The 20509-nt window shown below is 54.4% G+C and overlaps 1 protein-coding gene across 1 annotated transcript in view; it reads right to left on the bottom strand.

Moving 5' to 3' along the window:
* FRMPD1 (FERM and PDZ domain containing 1) overlaps positions 1 to 16917 on the bottom strand; it is a 28858-nt gene extending 11941 nt beyond the window's left edge. The window contains exons 1-9 of the mRNA XM_065046589.1: positions 16593 to 16917; positions 16025 to 16182; positions 14260 to 14362; positions 12637 to 12682; positions 10057 to 10164; positions 5953 to 6048; positions 3550 to 3675; positions 1332 to 1451; positions 898 to 1034 (exon numbers count right to left, since the gene is read on the bottom strand). Coding sequence (XP_064902661.1) covers positions 898 to 1034; positions 1332 to 1451; positions 3550 to 3675; positions 5953 to 6048; positions 10057 to 10164; positions 12637 to 12682; positions 14260 to 14362; positions 16025 to 16182; positions 16593 to 16693 — 995 coding nt within the window. The 5' untranslated portion in view covers positions 16694 to 16917. The remainder of the gene's footprint in view (positions 1 to 897; positions 1035 to 1331; positions 1452 to 3549; positions 3676 to 5952; positions 6049 to 10056; positions 10165 to 12636; positions 12683 to 14259; positions 14363 to 16024; positions 16183 to 16592) is intronic.
* Positions 16918 to 20509: the final 3592 nt, after the last annotated feature.

The raw sequence follows: 20509 nt of genomic DNA, 5'->3' as shown, positions 1-20509 counted from the left end.
TGGTCCCAATCTGTCCTGCCACCCAGAGGACGAAGATTCTGTCTCTACATTCACTCTACTCTGGTTACAGGATGATGACATTTTAACATCTCCAGTTCTCTAGACCCCAAAATGCGCTGTCAGTTGTGCTGGAGAGTTTACTCAGCCCCAGCACTAAATACCCGGGAATTAAGACCGCTGCTGCTGTCTGTAGTCGCGTCCCCCTGTCCGCCAGCTGCCCGCGGCCGGTACGTCGGGCTGCACGCGAGGGGCTGCGCGGGGGCTCAGCGCCGCCGCCACGCTCACGTCTGTTGTCTGACGACTGGCTCATCACAGGTCCTCAAAGCAGGGACGTTCCCGAGGGCAGGCCCAGCAGCGCTGGCGCGCAGCACAGCGTGCCTGCTCCCCGTGCCAGCGCTTTCCTGTGTTGTTTTCCAGATCCTGTCACTTCACAGGACCTATCACTAATACTGAAACGAGACACTTCTGATGTAGTTCTGGTGGATGAAGAGATGTGAAGTACTGGCTGCGCAAAGCTGGTGATTATCCTCTCTCTCAGCTACAACACGCAAGTCTCACTGTGCGGGCAGGAGCTGCCTGCGCAGCCGTAACTGTGTGAGGGATTTGCAGTTTCATGTCCCTGCTCCAGCCACAGATCAGGACCTCCCTCTGCTGGGGGACGTGCCCAGATGGTACGTGGCCCACAATATTTAAGCAGTTCAGCAGGTTAAAGACAGGGCGGCTCGTGAAGCCACCTTGGCCTAAAACGACTGGCACAACTGAGAGCCTGTAATCTCTTTGGGCCAGAGACAGTCTCCTGTCCAGAGCTGAACATCAGGCAAACACAGACATGATGCCACTTTTAGTTTCTTCATCCAGACTTATTCACCCCATAACACAAGACATCTTGGAACTTACTCAATGTATTTGAACGACACTTTCTGCGGCTGAGCACAGGCATAGATCCTCTCCTGTATGTGCAGGGCAGCCAGACGTAACGCCACGCTGCACTTCATCTCCACGGCAAACCTCTCCTGCAGCACATCGCTGCAGCTCTGGAACAGACAGAGCTGAGTTAGCGCGACGACGGAGTCACAAAGAAGTCAGGATAAGACCTCCGATATGACGACCATGCGGCAAATAGAGGGAGCCACCCAGCTCGCTTCAATCTCATTCTGTCAAAAAGCCAAGCACACAAGTCGATTCAAGGGCTTAAAGCAAGTTGAAGCCAAGTGCTCTGTTCTTAAGTGCTCCGCATTTCACATTAATATAACTGAAGTACGCTTTGTTTTAAAGCAGAAAGGAGAACTGGGTGAAAAGAGAACCTGAAGCATGGAACGCCTCGATTTCACCTGCAGGTAGAGGTATTCGAAGGCAACCGGGTCTTCCTGCAGCAGGTCTAAGGGATCCTTCGGTACAAAGCAGACTCTGAAGAGGCACCGGTAGTCGTGAGATTCTCTCTTTTGGACCACCTGCAACAGACAAGCAGCACCATGACACAGCAGCCCCTTCAAAACGCACATGAGCTTGTGTGAACGCACAGAAACCATGTAAAGCTTCTGGCAAGGGATGGCTGCAGATTAGCCACTGTCCTTAGCAAATACAAGGAGACATTGCTAGTGCTTGCAGTTTTATCTTGATTCTTGTTCTGGTTTTTCTTCTCCCTGTGGCCGCTTGGAAGCCCTTTGACAGCAAAACTTCATTAAATACCCATTGATCTCACACACTTGCAGTGTGACCAGGACAGAGTCCTCAAGGCCGTACAATAATGAGAGAGGAAGGGGCAAGCTTCTCTGCTTCTAAGTTCAGTCATAAGATACAGCAGCCCTAAACAGACACTTGGATCATCCTCATAATGCCAGTACAGTGTTAAGAACCAGGGGTTATGCATTAGCATAGTTTATTCTGGGTAAATCCCATACAGCCTCACCAAGTGAAACAAAGCAGAAATCCTCCGTGGCTGGACAGTGCCGGCTACCAAACCTGTGCCACAGGGCATCACCAAACCAAGTCAACAGTGTGGAGATGAGACCTCCAAGTAGGCAGCTTCTCACCAATTAGTCAGCCCAGAATTACTAGCAGAGCAACAGGATTACTAACAGAGCTGACCTCGTGTTGGCAGGACGTAAACTTTTAACTTAGGGTATCGCCGAAGTGGCACGTGGCTGGGTTAACCCTCTGGCTACCCAGGGGCTGTAAACAGCTGGGTATGCAGTGATTTTAGGGCTGTCTGACAGCCCCTGTGGACGGGGCTGCCTGGCAGGTGGCACAAAGCTCATCCCCAACGACTCTACACAGAACAAGCAATACCAGCCATGGGTGTTGCTGTAGGGAGGAAATTCGTGCAGCCAAAGCTCAGTTAGAGTTGAAGGAGGCCAGTACTGTGAGAGGCAATAAAAACGACTTTAAAAAATACATTTAGTAGCAAAAGGCAAGCCAGAAATAACATTGGCCCATTATTTGAAGATCATAGTCACCTCACAAACAGGGACATAGACAAAGCAGAGATGTTTAATGCTTTCTTCACCTCAGTCTTCAACACTGATGATGGGCTCTGGGCCCCAGAGCCCTTGGGTAGAGATCATGGCTGTGAGAATGACAAACTGCCAGCCAGTCCTGAACTTGTGTGGGATGTGATGCTCCAGCTGGATCCCTACACGTGCAGAACAACAAAGATGATGGAGTGGAGCATCTCCCGTGTGAGGAAAGGCTGAGGGAGCTGGGGCTCTGGAGCTGGACAAGAGGAGACTGAGGGGGGACTCATTCATGGGGATCAATGTGGAAAGGGGGAGTGTCAGGAGGATGGAGCCAGGCTCTTCTGGTGACAACCAGTGACAGGACAAGGGGCAATGGGTGCAAACTGGAACACAGGTGGTTCCACTGCAAGAGGAGAAGCAACTTGTTGGGGGTGAGGGTGGCAGAGCCTGGCCCAGGCTGCCCAGGGGTGTTGTGGAGTCTCCTTCTCTGCAGACATTCCAACCCGCCTGGACACCTTCCTGTGTAACCTCATCTGGGTGTTCCTGCTCCATGGGGGGATTGCACTGGATGAGCTTGCCAGGGCCCTCCAACCCCTGACATTCTGGGATTCTGTGATGGGGCCAATGGGATTTATCTGAGGGCACTTAAAGAGCTGTCTGGTGTCACAGCCAGACCTGTGGGTCCTTTCCCACTCAGGACACTCCATGATTCCGTGACTCTACTCTGTGGGCTCTCTAAATGGACTGAGATGCTCCTGAAAGCGCTATTTCTCCATGGGCTGTGGTTATTGCAGTGGTAACACATCCAACAGGCAGGGAGCAGAGGACAGCGCCTCTGGAGATGGAGCCAAGCTCCCTCGTGTGACACCTCACAGAACCACAGATGGTTTGTGTTGCAGGGCCCTCCCCAGCCCCCCCAGTCCCCTGCCATGACAGGGACATCGTCACCAGCTCAGGTTGCTCAGAGCCCCGTCCAGCCTGGCCTGGGATGTCTCAGGGATGGTTCGTCCTCAGCTCTCTCTGCACCTCTCTGGCCACATTCACCAGCGCTGGTGCCCCAGCACAGCCGCGGGGCACGCGGGGCTCTCCTCACCTGCTCGATCAGCTCCTCCTCGTGCAGCAGGTGGATCTTGGCCACGTTGTACTGCTCCTCCAGAGCCAGGGCGAAGTGCAGCACGCTGCGGATGGAGAGCTTCTCCTTCAGGGTGAGAACGATGTCCTGGGAAGGGACAGACATGGTCAGACAACGGGCACATCTGCTGGGCGCCACTCGCACACCGTGCCGATGTGCGTGGTTCTGGCCGGCAGCTGTGTGGTCAGCACTGGAACCGCAGTGGCCAAACACTAAATTCTCTGCAGACAAGAACATGCTTGGTGCTGCAACACCGAGCAAAGTTTTTAGTGCTGTTTCACAGGAAACCAGTGCTTTTTGCTCTTCACCGACAGCGCCTGAGCACATTAACCTAGACAAACCACAGAGGTCTCCAGGTTAGAGGAAGCCCGTGAGCTCCTCACAACAGAGGCACGGGAGATGTGCACCTCTCCGGGACAGCACGCACAACCCCAGCAGCTGGCTGTGCTGCCCCAGCGGGGTGTCCCCGCAACCACACAGCCTGCCGGCCGGTGACAGAACAACGATCACAGCCACCGTGTCCGCTGCTGCGGCTGGTGAGGAAGGGAGCGGCGGGAACGGCGCGGCAAGCACAGAGAAAGGGAGGGCAGCACGTTTCGGCAGCGCAGGGGGGCAAGGCAGGAATTGCAGGCTGTGGTGGCCAGAGTGCGGTGAGACGCAAACCTCAGCGTGGAACATGCACCAAATCCAGCCCCCAGAGCTGCGCTACTTGGGCTGCCTCATGCTGAACGTTTTGTCCTTACAGTTTTAGTCTGGCAGTGCCAAGCCCGTTCTGTCCCCCTCGTGCAATGTTCGCTGTTAGCCGCTGCAGCTTCCCCGAGCGCTGCGACACTTCTTGAAGAAACTACAAAGAACTGGTGAAAAACTCTTCTCACCATCAAAACACAAGGATTTGGGACCATGATTGTAAAAATCTTAACAAATTTGACTGAAGCTGGTGTTTCAGCTGCATGGAGAATTCTGTTGGAATACCAAGTGCCATGGAAATAACCAGGTCTAACTTGTGCAAACAGAAAACATTATGCAAGGCTTGAGTGAGTACCGATTGAAGAGCCCCCCTGGCTCACCCAGCGCCCTGCAGGTGAGCATGGATGCTTTGGCTCGTCTCAGTTTTCAGCCGGGATCTCTCGAACACCAGAACTTGTGGGAACACCAAACTCAGGAAGCGTTTTGCCGGTCTGAGTGTTTCTGGCGGACGCTGGTGGGGGCCGCGCTCAGCCCCAGCGGGGAAAGGTCCGTGCCGGGTCAGAGCTGAGCAACTCAAATCAAACATGAGGTGCCAATCCGTCTTTGAGAAATCAATGCCTTGCAGCTGGGCGTTCAGGTCTCTCCTCACAACCCACCTCCCAGTTCCTGAATACCTTCTTGCTTTCTAAATTATTTCCTTCTCTGCCACTGAAGTCACAAGACTTGCAGAGACTGACCTGCATGAGACCACAACAGCGTTGTGAAGTTTGGATGAGCTAAACAATAAACTCCCCCTTTTTGAGGAAAGTTTTCAGTGCTTTATAAATAAAACCTCTTTGCTTTTTCCCTTAATATTCTTTCAGCCCGGTGTCTCCAGTCTGTCCACCATGCATCTTTCCCACGGTAACTGCGCTGTTGCAGGACACCTGAACTCCTTTAAAGAAGTTATGGCCTCCTATCACTGTGCACAGTCAAGTCTTACTGATTCCAACATAAATATTGAGCAACTTTAAAGATCAGGTGAGAAAAACATGAGGTCTATACGTGTAAAGGCGGTGATTATGGGAAGTGCCAGTTTAATGGCTCTTCCACAGCACCTTGTGTTTCGAAGGGAATGGTGGAAGTTTGTCCGCGATTCCCCCAAGCACAAGTGACCCCGGAGGCGGCACTGCCTTCCACCCCAGGGTTACTCAGTTTTCATGTGTTCAGCAGTGCAGAAACGGGGCTGGAGCAAGGACGGGCGCTTCGTGTAACAAGTGGCACGATCGCCCGTGCCGAGCTCACACGATATCCGACCCAGGAGGCTTGTTCTCCCTCCCGGGATGCGCATCGTCACTGCCACACCAACCAGCCTGCTCTGCGTTCTGCGTGTCTGCAGGCAGCGCCGGCGTGCCACCCCGCCCGCGCCGGCCGCTCCACCGCGCCGGGCTGCTGCGGCCGCGCCGCCACGGTCCTGCGACTTCTGTGGAAACCGGGCACTGAGAGCAAAACCGAGGCGAACCAAAGCAGCCCTGCTCTGCAGGAAGGGCACGGGGAACGTGCTCAGCACCCGCAGGAAATGCATTCCCACCCCATGGCCGATACAACCAAGGGGCTGCAAGTTCCGCTGCATGCACCTCTGCTACCGGATTGAATTCAGGTGGTGGGATCAAAAGACAGACAACCAAGCATCGTTACCTTCACAGTCGTGCTCGTCTCAAACCTGAAAGCCTTCGTCTGTCCATTTTCCAAGTACACCTTGAGAACATTTGGCATGCAGAGAAGAGAATTCCCCTGCAGAACAAAAGCAACAGCGCTAATCCTTGGATGCCAAGCCTCCGGGCAACAGGCTGCCCTGCTGACACAGCACATCCTGGTATAAAGTGAAATCTTTCTCTGCTTTTGCAATCCTCTCCTGTGGCACCAGGCTTGTTCACTGATTGTGTTTCTGGCACGGAACAGGGTAAAGGGAGCATGAGAAACCCATTTATGGCAGAACTCGAGCCAGTGCAACAGCTCCATGTGGCCCAGATGTGGCCGCTCAGACCCCGCACGGCACGGGAGCGTCTGGCAGACATGACAGCCAAGAGCCACCCTGTGCTCCTCACCAGAGAGCTGTGATGCCTGTCAGGAAACACGCCTTCCCAGCACCGCGCCAGGCAGCACCAGCCCCGGCTGACGCCTCTCCAGGGGCACCAGCCATGGTTTCAACGCAAGAGCTACCCAAACGCTCCGTGCTACCGCGGACCGACGCTGCACACCGCGGGAAGGCTGTAGGATTCAGCTCAACGTGTGATTGTACTAAGGTTTGTGACTCTGGGGCTTCCCAAAGAGCAGATGATGGCACTGGTTTCTTGAGATCGGTCTCAAATGTGTTAATCAAGGCAATGGCTCCCACAGCAAAAGCACCTCCGTTGGGTGCTCTGAGAGGGGTCTGGGGACTTGGCCTCTGTCCTCCTGGGGCCGTCCAGAGCTTCCAGCTCTCCGCCCTGCTCCTTCATAGAGCTCATTTGCACCTGCCTTGTTTTCAGCCCCTTCTTGTTGTTCAGTGCTGAGAAGGTTTACTCCCCCTCCGTGGGCTCACATTCAGCATATCTTGCTCATGTTCTTTGACCAGCGCATTCCTCCAGTCTTAAATAGTTTATCATGACAGTCTCAAGTCTGAAAATGGCATTTCTAAGATCATCTCTCCTATGTTTCGTTTGCTGTGGAACACCCTATGAATCTCACAGACTTGGTCCCTGTTGATGGAGAACCCATATGGACGTACCACCAGAACAAACACAAACCCCTTCTGAATCTTGTTCCTCGTTCCTGCCTGCCCCGTTTATGGGACTTAAGCTGTTTACAGTCACCACGGGGGAAACAGAGCGAACGCTGCCGCTGTCACCAAACCCAGGCTCTGTAACTCCTCCATGCTAAGCGGCGCGCACTCGTCACGTCTGACAGGCCCTGGGTCCCCATCGATGTCAAAAACGTGATGCTGGTTCACACCTGGCAGCTCCCACAGCTGCAGGCTGTCACATCAGTGTACAGCCAGCACACAGCAGAACTCGAAATACACACAGAAATTCCCATACAAATTAAGTATCACCACCTTCCGGGTCAGATGCAGTCAGCCGGCCAGAACACCCGGGTGGGATTTCTCTCCCCCTGTGCAGGCCCTAGGGGAGCACTGTGAATTAATTCTGAAAGGTTCTGCTGTGGCTGAAGCGGCTCTATCCCTCCTGTTTTGTCTGAAGCAAGGTCGATTTACCCCACGTTACAGCTGCACCCACAGCTTCTAATAATACAGTGACCGATGCTGACCTGAGGGACCTGTCTCCTGCATATCACTCGCTTGTACGGAAAAACATAATATGTTTGCAACAGAAAATGGAGGCTGGATAGCATTGAGCCTTATTAACAATTTATGTCCCCAAACTGAAGCTTCAGGTTTCAGCCGCGGAAGGCAGCGTCTGGGCTCCTTCCAGTTGCCACAAAGACCACTTAGCAATGCTCCATTAAGAGGACAAGAGTAGCACATTTACTGAAACAGGAGGCTTTGCAGTTTTCCAGGGCCATAATAACCATTTTGGCTGTCTTAACACAAGTCGCTGGAAGGAGAGCCATTCTAAATCACTCTCGCAGTCTGTGCTGTCCGTGGTGAAGAGTGCTTTTCCAGAAACAGGTCATAAATATGCAACAAATGTATTTACTCTTCCTTTGTGCTAATATTTTACTGTTCAAAATAGGGTCCCTATCCAACTAGTGAAAAAGGAAGCAAACACCCCAATTAATTTCACTTACCTTGATGTTCTCATCAAATGAAGGGCAAACAATATATTGATTGAGTGCCATTCTGCACTTGCAAATGTATGATTAACTTAGCGGAATGTTGACAGAGGCTTTACGGGAGCACAGTGTCCCCTCAGGAAACACCTTCTCGGGACCCCTCAGGACCCTCCTTGCAGGCGCTAAGTGACCATCACAGACCCGAGACCCCCGTGTGCCGCCCAGCAGTGCCCACCGCATCCGGCTGAAACAGCCCGTGGGGCTGCCCGGCAGACACCGGAGTGAACCCCCGCTGCGCGGCTGAGGGGACACTGCTGGTGTTCTCAGGTCACAGAACCACAGAACGTGGGGTTGAAGGGCCCTGGCAAGCTCACCCAGTGCAATCCCCCCATGGAGCAGGAACACCCAGATGAGGTTACACAGGAAGGTGTCCAGGCGGGTTGGAATGTCTGCACAGAAGGAGACTCCACAACCCCCCTGGGCAGCCTGGGCCTGGCTCTGCCACCCTCACCGGGAACAAGTTGCTTCTCCTCTTGCAGTGGAACCTCCTGTGTTCCAGTTTGCACCCATTGCCCCTTGTCCTGTCCCTGGTTGTCACCAGAAGAGCCTGGCTCCACCCTCCTGACACTCCCCCTTTCCATATTGATCCCCAGGAATGAGTCCCCCCTCAGTCTCCTCTTGTCCAGCTCCAGAGCCCCAGCTCCCTCAGCCTTTCCTCACACGGGAGATGCTCCACTCCCTCCAGTATCTTGGTGGCTGCGCTGGGCTCTCTCCAGCAGTTCCCTGTCCTGCTGGAACTGAGGGGCCACAACTGGACACAATATTCCAGGTGTATTCCAGGTCACTGTGCCCCACCACCTGCCTCAGCTCTGTCTGCTGGGACCACTCGCAGAGAGCATCCCCCTCCTCCCTGCCCGAGCGCTCGGGGGCCTGTGTCACCTGTCCAGCGGGCTGCTGGCACCCACACAGCTCTGTCCGCACGTCTGCCCGGGTGGGAAGGGGAAACCCCCACCAAGGGGGGCTCTGCCTGCGCCGGGCCCGCAGAGCTCCGGACGGCAGGGACGGAACAAGACACGGCCCGGGGGAGCAGCAGAATAGGGCCCAGTGCTGGTTCACCATCACTGCAAAGTGCAGGCAAGCAAGGCTGGGTCAGACCCGAACAACCCAACAGAACTAACGAGCAGGGGATAGGAGTGAGGGGTTTTGTACACTGAAATTTTCCATTCCAAGGCGAAAAAGGAAAACTCAACAGAGTTAAGAGACTCCAAACTGACCCCAGTCCATCCCAACCACACTGAGCTTAGTAAGTTACCTAGAAAGCAAAACGAAACGTGTAAGGGCTGTTCAGGGAAGCTACAAGTGTTCTCACTGCTTGTCCTTCTCTGCTACAGGCAGACCCACGTCCACCCAGCGCCTCTGTCGTCAGTGCCAGAAACCTCGTGGCAAACTGGGCACTCCCCAGTGGGCCACGATCTCGTTCCATGAGACCGGGCTGGCTCAGCTTACAGACGGTCTGTTATGGAGGCAGCTGTGAATGCTCCAGAAACCCTCTGCGAGGTATAAAACACAATGGGCTGTCTGTCATCCTATCAGCTAGAAAACGTACGCCAAATTTAGCAGCAAAGCAACGTCACCGGTGCCAAACTCTGAACGCAATGCTACCTGAACACTGCTGAAGGCCAGGAGGAGACACCCCAGCTGCTCTGGCAGCAAACAGACTTGTCATGGATTCACCTCTTATCTTTAGGGTTAGGATTTGTCATGCCTAAACTTCAGTTTTACTAGGTTTACTACAGAGATATCAGCACTTCCAGAGATGACTACTGTGTGCCGCAGCTGTGTCTACCTAATGGTGAAAGGACAGGAGCAGCACATGCAGGTGTTTTCCATTAGTGTAAGTGAGGAAATGGAAGGTACAGCCTCTGCGGCGCTGTCCCGATCACCAGTGTGCCGGAAGAGCCGGGACCGGCTGCCCGGGCGCACCCCGGGCAGAGCGCGCGTGGTGCCCGCGGCGCCCGCTGCACCGACCTGCGTGTGTCCGTTCACCAGCACCTCCTCCGCAAAACGGACTTTCACGGGGTTGGTTTTCAGCCTTGCCCTCTTCTCCGCGGTCAGAAACGACGACTTGGGCCCGCCCTGGAAAAAACAACAGCACTGGGTGGGCAACTCGGCGGGTTGCAGCGAGGTACGAGAGGGGAGCGATGGCAGCCCGTGGTGAGGCTGCTCACACCGTCCTGCCCCGCACCGGCAGGTGCAGGAGCTGTGAGGGGTCTCCAGGCTCACTACTGTCCTTTTCTGACCTATCTGATCGGTGCTGCTGTCTGAACACAAACCCGCTGTCCAACAAGTGCACGCAGGTGCGACGCGTGCTGTATGCACTCCTGACTTCACTGCATGTTATCCATGTGTTTAGGTGCCTCCCCAGCTCCTGTGATGGAGCCACAATACTGCAGAATGACTCTTAATCCACTAACAGCTGGCCTGCAGTGGAGCTGCACAGCACTGTAAGCGCCCATACAGAGGGTCTTCCAGTCACAGACAAAACACTCAGTGTATGCCAGGACAGCCATGTATGCAGTGATAGAATTATTTTGATTGAAGAAACCCTCAAGATCATTGAGTCCAAACATTAACTCAACCCTGGCACTAACCCATGTCCCCAGGAACATCATCTGCACATCTTCTAAACATTCTGTAACTCCTATAACCTCCCCGGACAGTGACTCTATCACCGCTCCAGGCAGCACTTGGAGCTCACCTGGGGTTTCTAGAGCACACTCTCATATCACAAATGTTTACAAAAACCAGCCAGAAAGCCAACTTGACCCCATTGCACTGTTGTCACACGGCCACGCTTCCGTCGTGACGCGGCCGGCCAAGCTGACATGAAGCACACGAGCCCAGGAACGGAGCCCTTGTGCCCCATGTGCTGCTGTCGCACAGCGCGGTGTCCCTCAGGACAGCGATGGGGCGCTCAGCACAGCCATGGGGCACAGCAGTCCTTGTGCCCCATGTGCTGCTGTCGCACAGCGCGGTGTCCCTCAGGACAGCGATGGGGCGCTCAGCACAGCCATGGGGCACAGCAGTTCTTGTGCCCCATGTGCTGCTGTCGCACAGCGTGGTGTCCATCAGGACAGCGATGGGGCGCTCAGCACAGCCATGGGGCACAGCAGTCCTTGTGCCCCATGTGCTGCTGTCGCACAGCGCGGTGTCCCTCAGGACAGCGATGGGGCGCTCAGCACAGCCGCGGGGCACAGCAGTTCTTGTGCCCCATGTGCTGCTGTCACACAGCATGATGTCCCTCAGGACAGCGATGGGGCGCTCAGCACAGCCATGGGGCACAGCAGCCCCTGCACCCAGCGGGTTCCTGCCCCGTTTGCTCCTCAACAAAGGCCTGTGAAGGGCGTTCCAGATCCCAGGAGGGCTTTTCCAATCTCTTTCTCTCTGAAAAGACATCGCATTTTCCCCCTCTCAGCAGGCACTCGGGTCTTGCACAACTGCATCTTTTCCTTGGTCTCCAGAGCCATATCAAGCAAAGACTGACAGCCAATGTTCTAGGCAAGGGAGATCAGACTAATGAAAGGTGGAATCCGGTGTTCAGTGAGTTTGCTCAAAGTTTTTCTGGTTACTTTGGCTTTCTACACATCCATTGAATGCCAGCACCTGGGAACCTTTGGGCAGGAAAAATACATTTAAGAGATTTTTTTTTAATGTACCTTTACCCAATGGCCAAGAAACCTCATGACCTTAAGCCTGAGAGCTCTTCTGAAGGAATCACCATTCCTGTTTCTAAGAATAAATCAAAATTAAAAAACCTCCAAAGAAGCAAAAAACACACCCAGGTGTGGAAATGCCCCCTAGGCCACTTCCATAAATCGCAAGAAGTCAAAAGCACACAAACCAAATCTCGTCCCCGTTTTGCAGCTCAGCTTTTACAAGCTCTGAAATCCACGTGGGTGAACACGTCATGTTGGCCTTATGGGGAATTTATTCCACAGGAATGGGCAATCAGCACCAACGTTTCACACTAAAATTTTGCTTCTGTTCCCAAAGTTATGATCCACACCAGCTGCAAAGACACTGATGGAGACCCTCGGACGCCAGAGCCGGACCTCGGCAGAGGGCGGGTTGTGTAAAGAATTTATGTTTAATGCACTCACTAAGGGTAGAAACGAATACGCGGTTGGTACGTGTGATGAATACGAGAAGTGCGAATCACGCGCACGCTCGATGAGAGGAGCGACCCTCCGGGCGCCCAGCGCGCTGCAGTGGAAGTGCTGCTTTTATACACTTTCAAAACTGCGTTAAGGAGACTTTTTGCCAATTTTTTGGTATAATTTTCTGGCAACCCAGACAGGACCTCCCAGCCCCCGTGGAGACCCCGGGCGCTCACAGCCACCGACGGAGCCTCCGTCCCCGGGGAGCCCGCCTCCAGCGTTACCGCTGATTCTCCCAAACCTCCTCAACGGGCGTGTGAAAGCAGGGGACCCTCGCAGCTCCCGCACAGCTCTGCTCAGGCCCTGTCGCGCCGCTCGGCGCCTCCACATTCCCCGCCCCCCCCGCCCGCCGTGGCCGCCCGGGCAGGAGTGCTGGACAAGGGGCATTTACCGACGTGCAGCGCAGGACGGTCAGGAGGAGCTCGTCACCGGCCTCCCTGTAACAAGATGAGCAGTCAGCCAGGACCGGAGCTGCCGGCACCTTCATCTCAGTGTGGTGGCCTCTGCACCTCCCAGTTCTCTGCCGCCTTGTCCCCACACCTCCCAGCTCTCTGCCACCTTGTCCATGAACCTCCCAGCCCCCTGCCACCTTGTCCCCACATCTCCCAGTTCTCTGCCGCTTTGTCCCCACACCTCCCAGTTCTCTGCCGCCTTGTCCCCACATCTCCCAGTTCTCTGCCGCCTTGTCCATGAACCTCCCAGCCCCCTGCCACCTTGTCCCTGTATCTCCCAGTTCTCTGCCGCCTTGTCCCCACATCTCCCAGTTCTCTGCCGCCTTGTCCATGAACCTCCCAGCCCCCTGCCACCTTGTCCCTGTATCTCCCAGCTCTCTGCCACCTTGTCCCTGTATCTCCCAGTTCTCTGCCACCTTGTCCCTGTATCTCCCAGCTCTCTGCCACCTTGTCCCTGTATCTCCCAGTTCTCTGCCGCCTTGTCCCCACATCTCCCAGTTCTCTGCCGCCTTGTCCATGAACCTCCCAGCCCCCTGCCACCTTGTCCCTGTATCTCCCAGTTCTCTGCCACCTTGTCCCTGTATCTCCCAGTTCTCTGCCACCTTGTCCCTGTATCTCCCAGTTCTCTGCCACCTTGTCCCCACACCTCCCAGTTCTCTGCCACCTTGTCCCTGTATCTCCCAGTTCTCTGCCGCCTTGTCCCCACATCTCCCAGTTCTCTGCCACCTTGTCCCCACATCTCCCAGTTCTCTGCCACCTTGTCCCTGTATCTCCCAGCTCTCTGCCACCTTGTCCATGAACCTCCCAGCCCCCTGCCACTTTGTCCCTGTATCTCCCAGCTCTCTGCCACCTTGTCCCTGTATCTCCCAGTTCTCTGCCACCTTGTCCCTGTATCTCCCAGCTCTCTGCCACCTTGTCCTCACATCTCCCAGTTCTCTGCCACCTTGTCCCTGTATCTCCCAGTTCTCTGCCACCTTGTCCCCACATCTCCCAGTTCTCTGCCACCTTGTCCCTGTATCTCCCAGCTCTCTGCCACCTTGTCCATGAACCTCCCAGCCCCCTGCCACTTTGTCCCTGTATCTCCCAGCTCTCTGCCACCTTGTCCCTGTATCTCCCAGTTCTCTGCCACCTTGTCCCCACATCTCCCAGTTCTCTGCCACCTTGTCCCTGTATCTCCCAGTTCTCTGCCACCTTGTCCCTGTATCTCCCAGCTCTCTGCCACCTTGTCCCTGTATCTCCCAGTTCTCTGCCACCTTGTCCCCACATCTCCCAGTTCTCTTCCACCTTGTCCCTGTATCTCCCAGCTCTCTGCCACCTTGTCCCTGTATCTCCCAGTTCTCTGCCGCCTTGTCCCTGTATCTCCCAGTTCTCTGCCACCTTGTCCCCACATCTCCCAGTTCTCTGCCACCTTGTCCCTGTATCTCCCAGTTTTCTGCCGCCTTGTCCCTGTATCTCCCAGTTCTCTGCCACCTTGTCCCTGTATCTCCCAGTTCTCTGCCACCTTGTCCCTGTATGTCCCGGTTCTCTGCCACCTTGTCCCCAGGGACCAAGCAGGACCACACCTGATGATGTCAGCTGCTTGTTCAACAGACAGGTTGTCCACAGCAGTCGAGTTTATCAGGAGGAGCTGGTCGCCCGGCTGCAGCTTCCCCTCGGCGGTGCTCCCTGCGGTGACCAGCACAGCGTTGTCACGACAAAGCCACCCCAGCAGACCTCCTCCCAGCGGGGACGCTCACCCTGAGCACCCCCTTGCCCCAGCAACCACCTCTGGATGCCAAAATGAAAAGGGGCCAAAGGACCCTGAGCCATGCTGCCAGCTGGGACACCACTGTCTGTCCCCATGCTGTCCTCTGGCCCCAGAGCTGCCACCGAACTGCAGAAAATGGAGCTGCTGGAGAGGGGCCAGAGGAGCCCCGGGAATGACCCGAGGCTGGAACAGCTCTGCTGGGGACAGGTGAGAGAGCTGGGGTGTTCACTGGAGAAGAGAAGCTCCGGGACACCTTAGTGCACCTTTCAGTGCTTAAAAGGGGCCCATGAGAAAGATGGGACAGACTTTTGAGCAGGGGCTGTTGTGACAGGACAAGGGGTGATGGTTTAAACTAAAGGAGGGAGATTCAGGCCGGACATGAGGAAGAAATTGTTGTCCTGAGGGTGGTGAGAGCCTGTGCCAGGTACCCAGAGAGGTGGTGGATGAACCATCCCTGAGACATCCCAGGCCAGGCTGGACGGGGCTCTGAGCACCCTGAGCTGCTGAAGATGTCCCTGTCATGGCAGGGGGGCTGGGGGGGATCTGAAGGTCCCTCCAATACAAACCAGGTGTGGTTATACGAGGTGTCACGAGAGGCAGGGAACTTGGTGCCTGGTAGCTTACATGAAAGGCAAAACACAGTAATCTGGAATTAAACATGGGGCTCTTGGCCATGGGCTCCCACAGCGAAGGACAGGGCTTGAAAGGACAGGTTTCCTTGTGCTTCACTTTTAGTAAAACATTGATTCTTCCTGATTAGGATAAAAACGTAACAGAAAACCTCCTTCCCCACTTCTTTGACCCAAACACTCTCAGTTATTATAATTTAGCCACATTTCACCTGGCAAGGAGCATAAAGAGAAAATATAGCTGGAAAGCGCTGTGAAAGGACAGAGACCAGCCCGTGGTGCCTCTGTGTCACCGCACAGCCCAGGTCACTGTCCCCGCAGCACTGCCCTGGCACAGCCGCTTCTGGCGGTCACGCTCACACCAACAGGTAACGAGCAGGAATTTTTGTGTACCCATCAAAACAATAAAGATAAATAAAAAAACAAGTGCATGGTTTTTGATTCAAAACCCCCATGCCTTCTACAAAATGGGGAAATATCCCCCAGTTTATAGCTGGAAGAGTTGATCTGCTCGACTTGAGCAGACTTCCACCTGGGTTGCCTGTACCTAGCCATGATTGTCTCCACATGACGGTGCTGTAAGCCTAGAGAGCATTTTCAACAACAGATAACTGGGACCGCTGCAGAATAGGGACTCTAGGTGAAATTCTTCCCCTGTCTTTCAGATGAAACACCAGAAGGAACGTTTCTCTGAAGCTGCTTTTTGCGTCCTGCCGGTCACCCAGCTCCGGGTGCAGTGGGGCTGCCACGGGCTTTGATTCACTCCACACCGTCAGAATCGGGCAGATGTTCCAGAGCCCCGCACGCCACGGGAACACAGGCTTTTGCCCTTGGTATTGGAGGATCACACACCGAACCTGAGAAGCCCATCAACGCCCGGCAGGGATGTATCCTGAGGGACAGTCCGGGTTCTCACTCCCGTGACTGCAGGGAGGAGGAAACGGAGCTCACCTGCGGTGACGGACGCAATCGTGAGAGGAAGGTTTGGGCAGACCTCGAAGCCGTAGTGATGGAGGAGCAGGTCTTTGTACACCGTGACCGTAAGCTGGACGCGGCCGGTGGGCTGGCCGCTGCCGTCACCGGCGCTGTCTGCCGCCGACACTCTGCCCCTGTGGGACAAGGGCACGGGTTAATTAACACAGACCCTGAGAAAGTGAGCAGCTGTAGGCCAGGATCCCTCGGAAATGCAACAGTCTTGCCCTAAAAACATGGGCCAAAGGCGCAGAAAGAGAAGTACAACCCCATCTTCAAGGAAAGCATATTTTGCATTGACCAGTGTTGTATTTCTGCAGATGTGGCTCACAAAACCAAAACTGGTGAAAGCAGGAACATCTGTCCCTGGAAACCACGGGGGTGCTTAAAAACACTGTTTTATTCTAGGGACACACACATTTCCCAAGAACAACTGAAACAACGAGTAAGATCCGCAAGCTGCGATTGCCCATTTGTGGGGAACAAGCTTGTGCCATCTCTGATCAAATGTGACCGACAGATGTTCCTTTCACAAATACAAGTTTACCTGGACGCACCGTCCCGAGAGCGATGAAGCCATTTTGCTACCATTTGCTCTATTCTGCATGCTTTGCGTGTCTGGATTAAGTTAGTCTCCAAATCTTCCATTTACCTGAAAGGGACAGAAATCACAGGAAAACAGAATGAGCAAAGACTGGGGAAATCTTCCATACACCGTTCAGAGCTACCAACAGCGATTCACAGCTCTTGCAATGCAGAGATCCATTGGGGTGTTTAAACAGAGGGTGTCAACAGCCGCAGCGCTTACGATGGCTCCTCCTCATCCAGCCCCCTTGCCGGTTATCCCGTGTTGGTGGTGCCCACTGCTCGCCCTCTCCATTCCCTTCTCATTGTTTCTGGATCCAGCGGTCAGTTTTATCAGCACGAGGAAGCCGCCATGCCCAGCCACAGGAAAGTCCTCCTCTATTTCCATCTGGGGTGTCTGCACAATAAGTCTGGTGACACCCACCTGTGCGTTCACCCGAACCAGACACGCTTTTCCATGGACCATCCATTCAGGACACGCACACAGCCTTCAGCCCCACTGGGACAAACACTTCAGGCACAACAGCGAGGGCACAGCCAGCCCCCGGCTGCCCTGCACAGAGCTGGTGTGTTCCCTCCCTGACACTTTTCCTCTTGGATTAACACAGGAAAATTCTACAGAGAGCAGCAACGAAGCAAGAAAACGAGTGACCAGAGCCATGGCTGCACGTTCTGTTCACACGATGTCCTGGTTTTGTTAAAAAACACGTTTCTCTGTTAGTGAATGTGCCTGTCAGCTCAAGCTTCATATGAGCTGCGTTTTCCTGGAGAACCAGATACATGTTTTGGTAAATGTAGCAATGGAATGCAAAGTTATTGATAAGATGGATGGACATCTCACGAGAGGGGCAACGAGAAACAGGTGACCAAAAACTGACCAACTGTGTATAACATCCCATTCATGTGATAATTCATATAAAAGTGGGAGATCATGAGGATCTCGTGCCTTTTTCCCTTTTTCCCTATGGTCAACACTAGGAGAGGACCTTGCGAGTCGTCCCTGTGAACTGAGGCCAGTGACAGACTGAATCCAGCTCCATTGGCTGCAGAGTCCAGTCCAGGACTTCGGGTGCCGGCTCTGCAGTTGCCGGGACTTTCCAGATTGGTTTTGTATATTTTGTATTATTTTCTCTATTTTATCAGCAGCATTAGTAAAACATTGTTCATTTTTCCAGATCTCTTCTGTCCTCCTTTCCCTCCGGATCGCCTGTCCTGAATGGGAAGTGGGAGAGGGAGGGGCTGAAGGGGAAAGGAATCAGTAAAGAGAGCGGCTCACCTGGGCCTTGCATTTAAAAGCTCTGGTTCAACAACACGAAAACAGTCGCTGACCCAACCCGGTCCCTGTGCGCGTACCCTCTGCTGCTGACGGCACCGAGGAACTGCGGCATCGCAAGGCTCAGATCTGGTTAACTCATTGAGACTTTGGCTGCACCCAGAAACACTCCTTCTTTTGAAGATGCAAAGGCCACGTCGGCTTCCAGACCTCAAAGCAAACCTGCCAGCCCACAGCTCCCCTGTGGGGACAGGTAATTTGTCACTTCAACATTGTGCCTTCCAAGATGCAGAAAGCCTGTAGCCACAAACCACTGTCATTGCTCATTCAAACAGTGGAAAGAAGCACGGGCTGCAAGTGAACCAAACATAAAATGAAACAGAAAGTGTGCCTGCATCTACATAAAGCCATGAAGAATTTCAGCTCTTTGTATTTCAATTGTATTTCAGTGAGGAAATAGAGTTACTACATCCACCTTTCACAGGGCGCTTTCCGTCAGCTTGTGAGATTTGTGTGTCCCCAGCTCCCCTCGTGTCTTCTGCTCAGACAGCAGGTTCTGTGCATCAGGGACACTGTCTCTTTTGCTGGGCTGCTGGTCCATAGCAGGAGTATTGGCAAGTTACCTCCAGAACAACCAGACACGACAGAGGTGGTTGGGAGCTGGCGGAAGCGACGCACAGAACGTTTTGTCTCGGCACGATCCGGAGCTGTTCCCCTCCGCGCGCTCCCAGCACGGCCGGCTACCTCCCTAACGAGGACGAGAGGACGGGACACACATCCACGGACGTCTGTGTCCCTCCCAGGGAGCCATTCTGGCCCACGGCACCACCTGTGTGTGTAGCAACACACGAAGAAGAGCGACGGAAAACTCAGCCCTTCGGGAACTCTTTCACTGAGAACTCCCTTGGCCGCTCTTTCTCACGCAGCACGGTTCAAACCTGCTCCTCCAGCCACACCGCTCCTCCGCCTGCTTCCGCGCGGCTTTCCTGAACCAAAACCCAGCACCCTTGCAATGAACTGGTGTTTTCCGGGGGAAATGAGAGCTTGTAGGAGGGGAAATCCACCCCCTTTCCAGAATGCGAATTAACCACAGAACAAGCAGAAGCACAGTGGTTCAGCAGCCCAAAAGACACACACAGGACACGTCGGACCACGGCCTGAGCAGCAGCCGTCGGCGCTTGGCATGGTCAGACTCAGTATCTGGGCAGGAACAACCCCAGGTTCCAGTGTACGTTGGGGAATGACCTATTGGAGAGCAGCGTAGGGGAAAGGGACCTGGGGGTGCTGGGGACAGCAGGGTGACCATGAGCCAGCACTGGGCCCTTGTGGCCAGGAAGCCAATGGTACCTGGGGTGGGTTAGAAGGGGGTGGTCAGTGGGTCAGAGAGGTTCTCCTGCCCCTCTGCTCTGCCCTGGGGAGACCACACCTGGAATCTTGTGTCCAGCTGTGGCCCCTCAGTTCCAGCAGGACAGGGAACTGCTGGAGAGAGTCCAGCGCAGCCACCAAGATGCTGGAGGGAGTGGAGCATCTCCCGTGTGAGGAAAGGCTGAGGGAGCTGGGGCTCTGGAGCTGGACAAGAGGACACTGAGGGGGGACTCATTGCTGGGGATCAATATGGAAAGGGCGAGTGTCAGGAGGATGGAGCCAGTTGGCACCAGTTCTGACAGTCGGTTCCACAGACACTGACACTCAAGCACCAGTGTGGCTGCAGCCACCTTCTGACTTGGACTCAGTCTCTCTTCTCAGCAGCACAAGGTACTGTGGGTTTCCTGCGTCTCTTCAAATGCTCCATCACCCTCCCTGAGCCGTGGGGCACGTCCTGCGTGCAGCTGGTCCTTCCCCAAGAGGACGTTTTGGGGCCCCACGTGCTGCAGCTGCCGATGCCCCGAGATCAGCTGTTCCCTGGTGCTTCCCCATCGCCCCACGTGCACCCCACCCCTGCCCCTCTCTGCAGACAGGACAGCCCTTCCTTGCTACGCTTCTGCCATGGCCACAAAGCAGAATTCCTGGAGGAAGACTCTCAACCTGCAGGACAAGGAGGAAAAGCTTGAAGAACTAACACAAGTGCTTAAAACACCCAGATGGAACACTAAAAAAGAAAAACAACAACAACCACCACCAAAAAACAACCGACAACAACAACAATAACCAAACCAAACCGAACCAATAACAAAACAGTGTCCTTTCAGTAAACCAAAATGTTTGAGCCAAACAACACACATCTTAGAAGAGGTAGTTTTGGCAGACATTTCCCTATAATCCCAGACTGTCAGGGGTTGAAGGGCCCTGGAAAGCCCATCCAGCGCAATCCCCCCATGGAGCAGGAACACCCAGATGAGGTTACACAGGAAGGTGTCCAGGCGGGTTGGAATGTCTGCACAGAAGGAGACTCCACAACCCCCTGGGCAGCCTGGGCCAGGCTCTGCCACCCTCACCCCAACAAGTTCCTTCTCCTCTTTCAGTGGAACCTCCTGTGTTCCAGTTTGCACCCATTGCCCCTTGTCCTGTCACTGGTTGTCACCAGAAGAGCCTGGCTCCATCCTCCTGACACTCCCCCTTTATATGTTTATAAACATTAATAAGGTCAATAATAGTGCAAAACACCA

This window comes from Columba livia, chromosome Z (assembly GCF_036013475.1).
Source record: "Columba livia isolate bColLiv1 breed racing homer chromosome Z, bColLiv1.pat.W.v2, whole genome shotgun sequence".
NCBI classification, from domain to species: Eukaryota; Metazoa; Chordata; class Aves; order Columbiformes; family Columbidae; genus Columba; species Columba livia.
The sequence above is the reverse complement of the archived record's forward strand: the minus strand, read 5'-3'. Positions and strand labels throughout refer to the sequence as shown.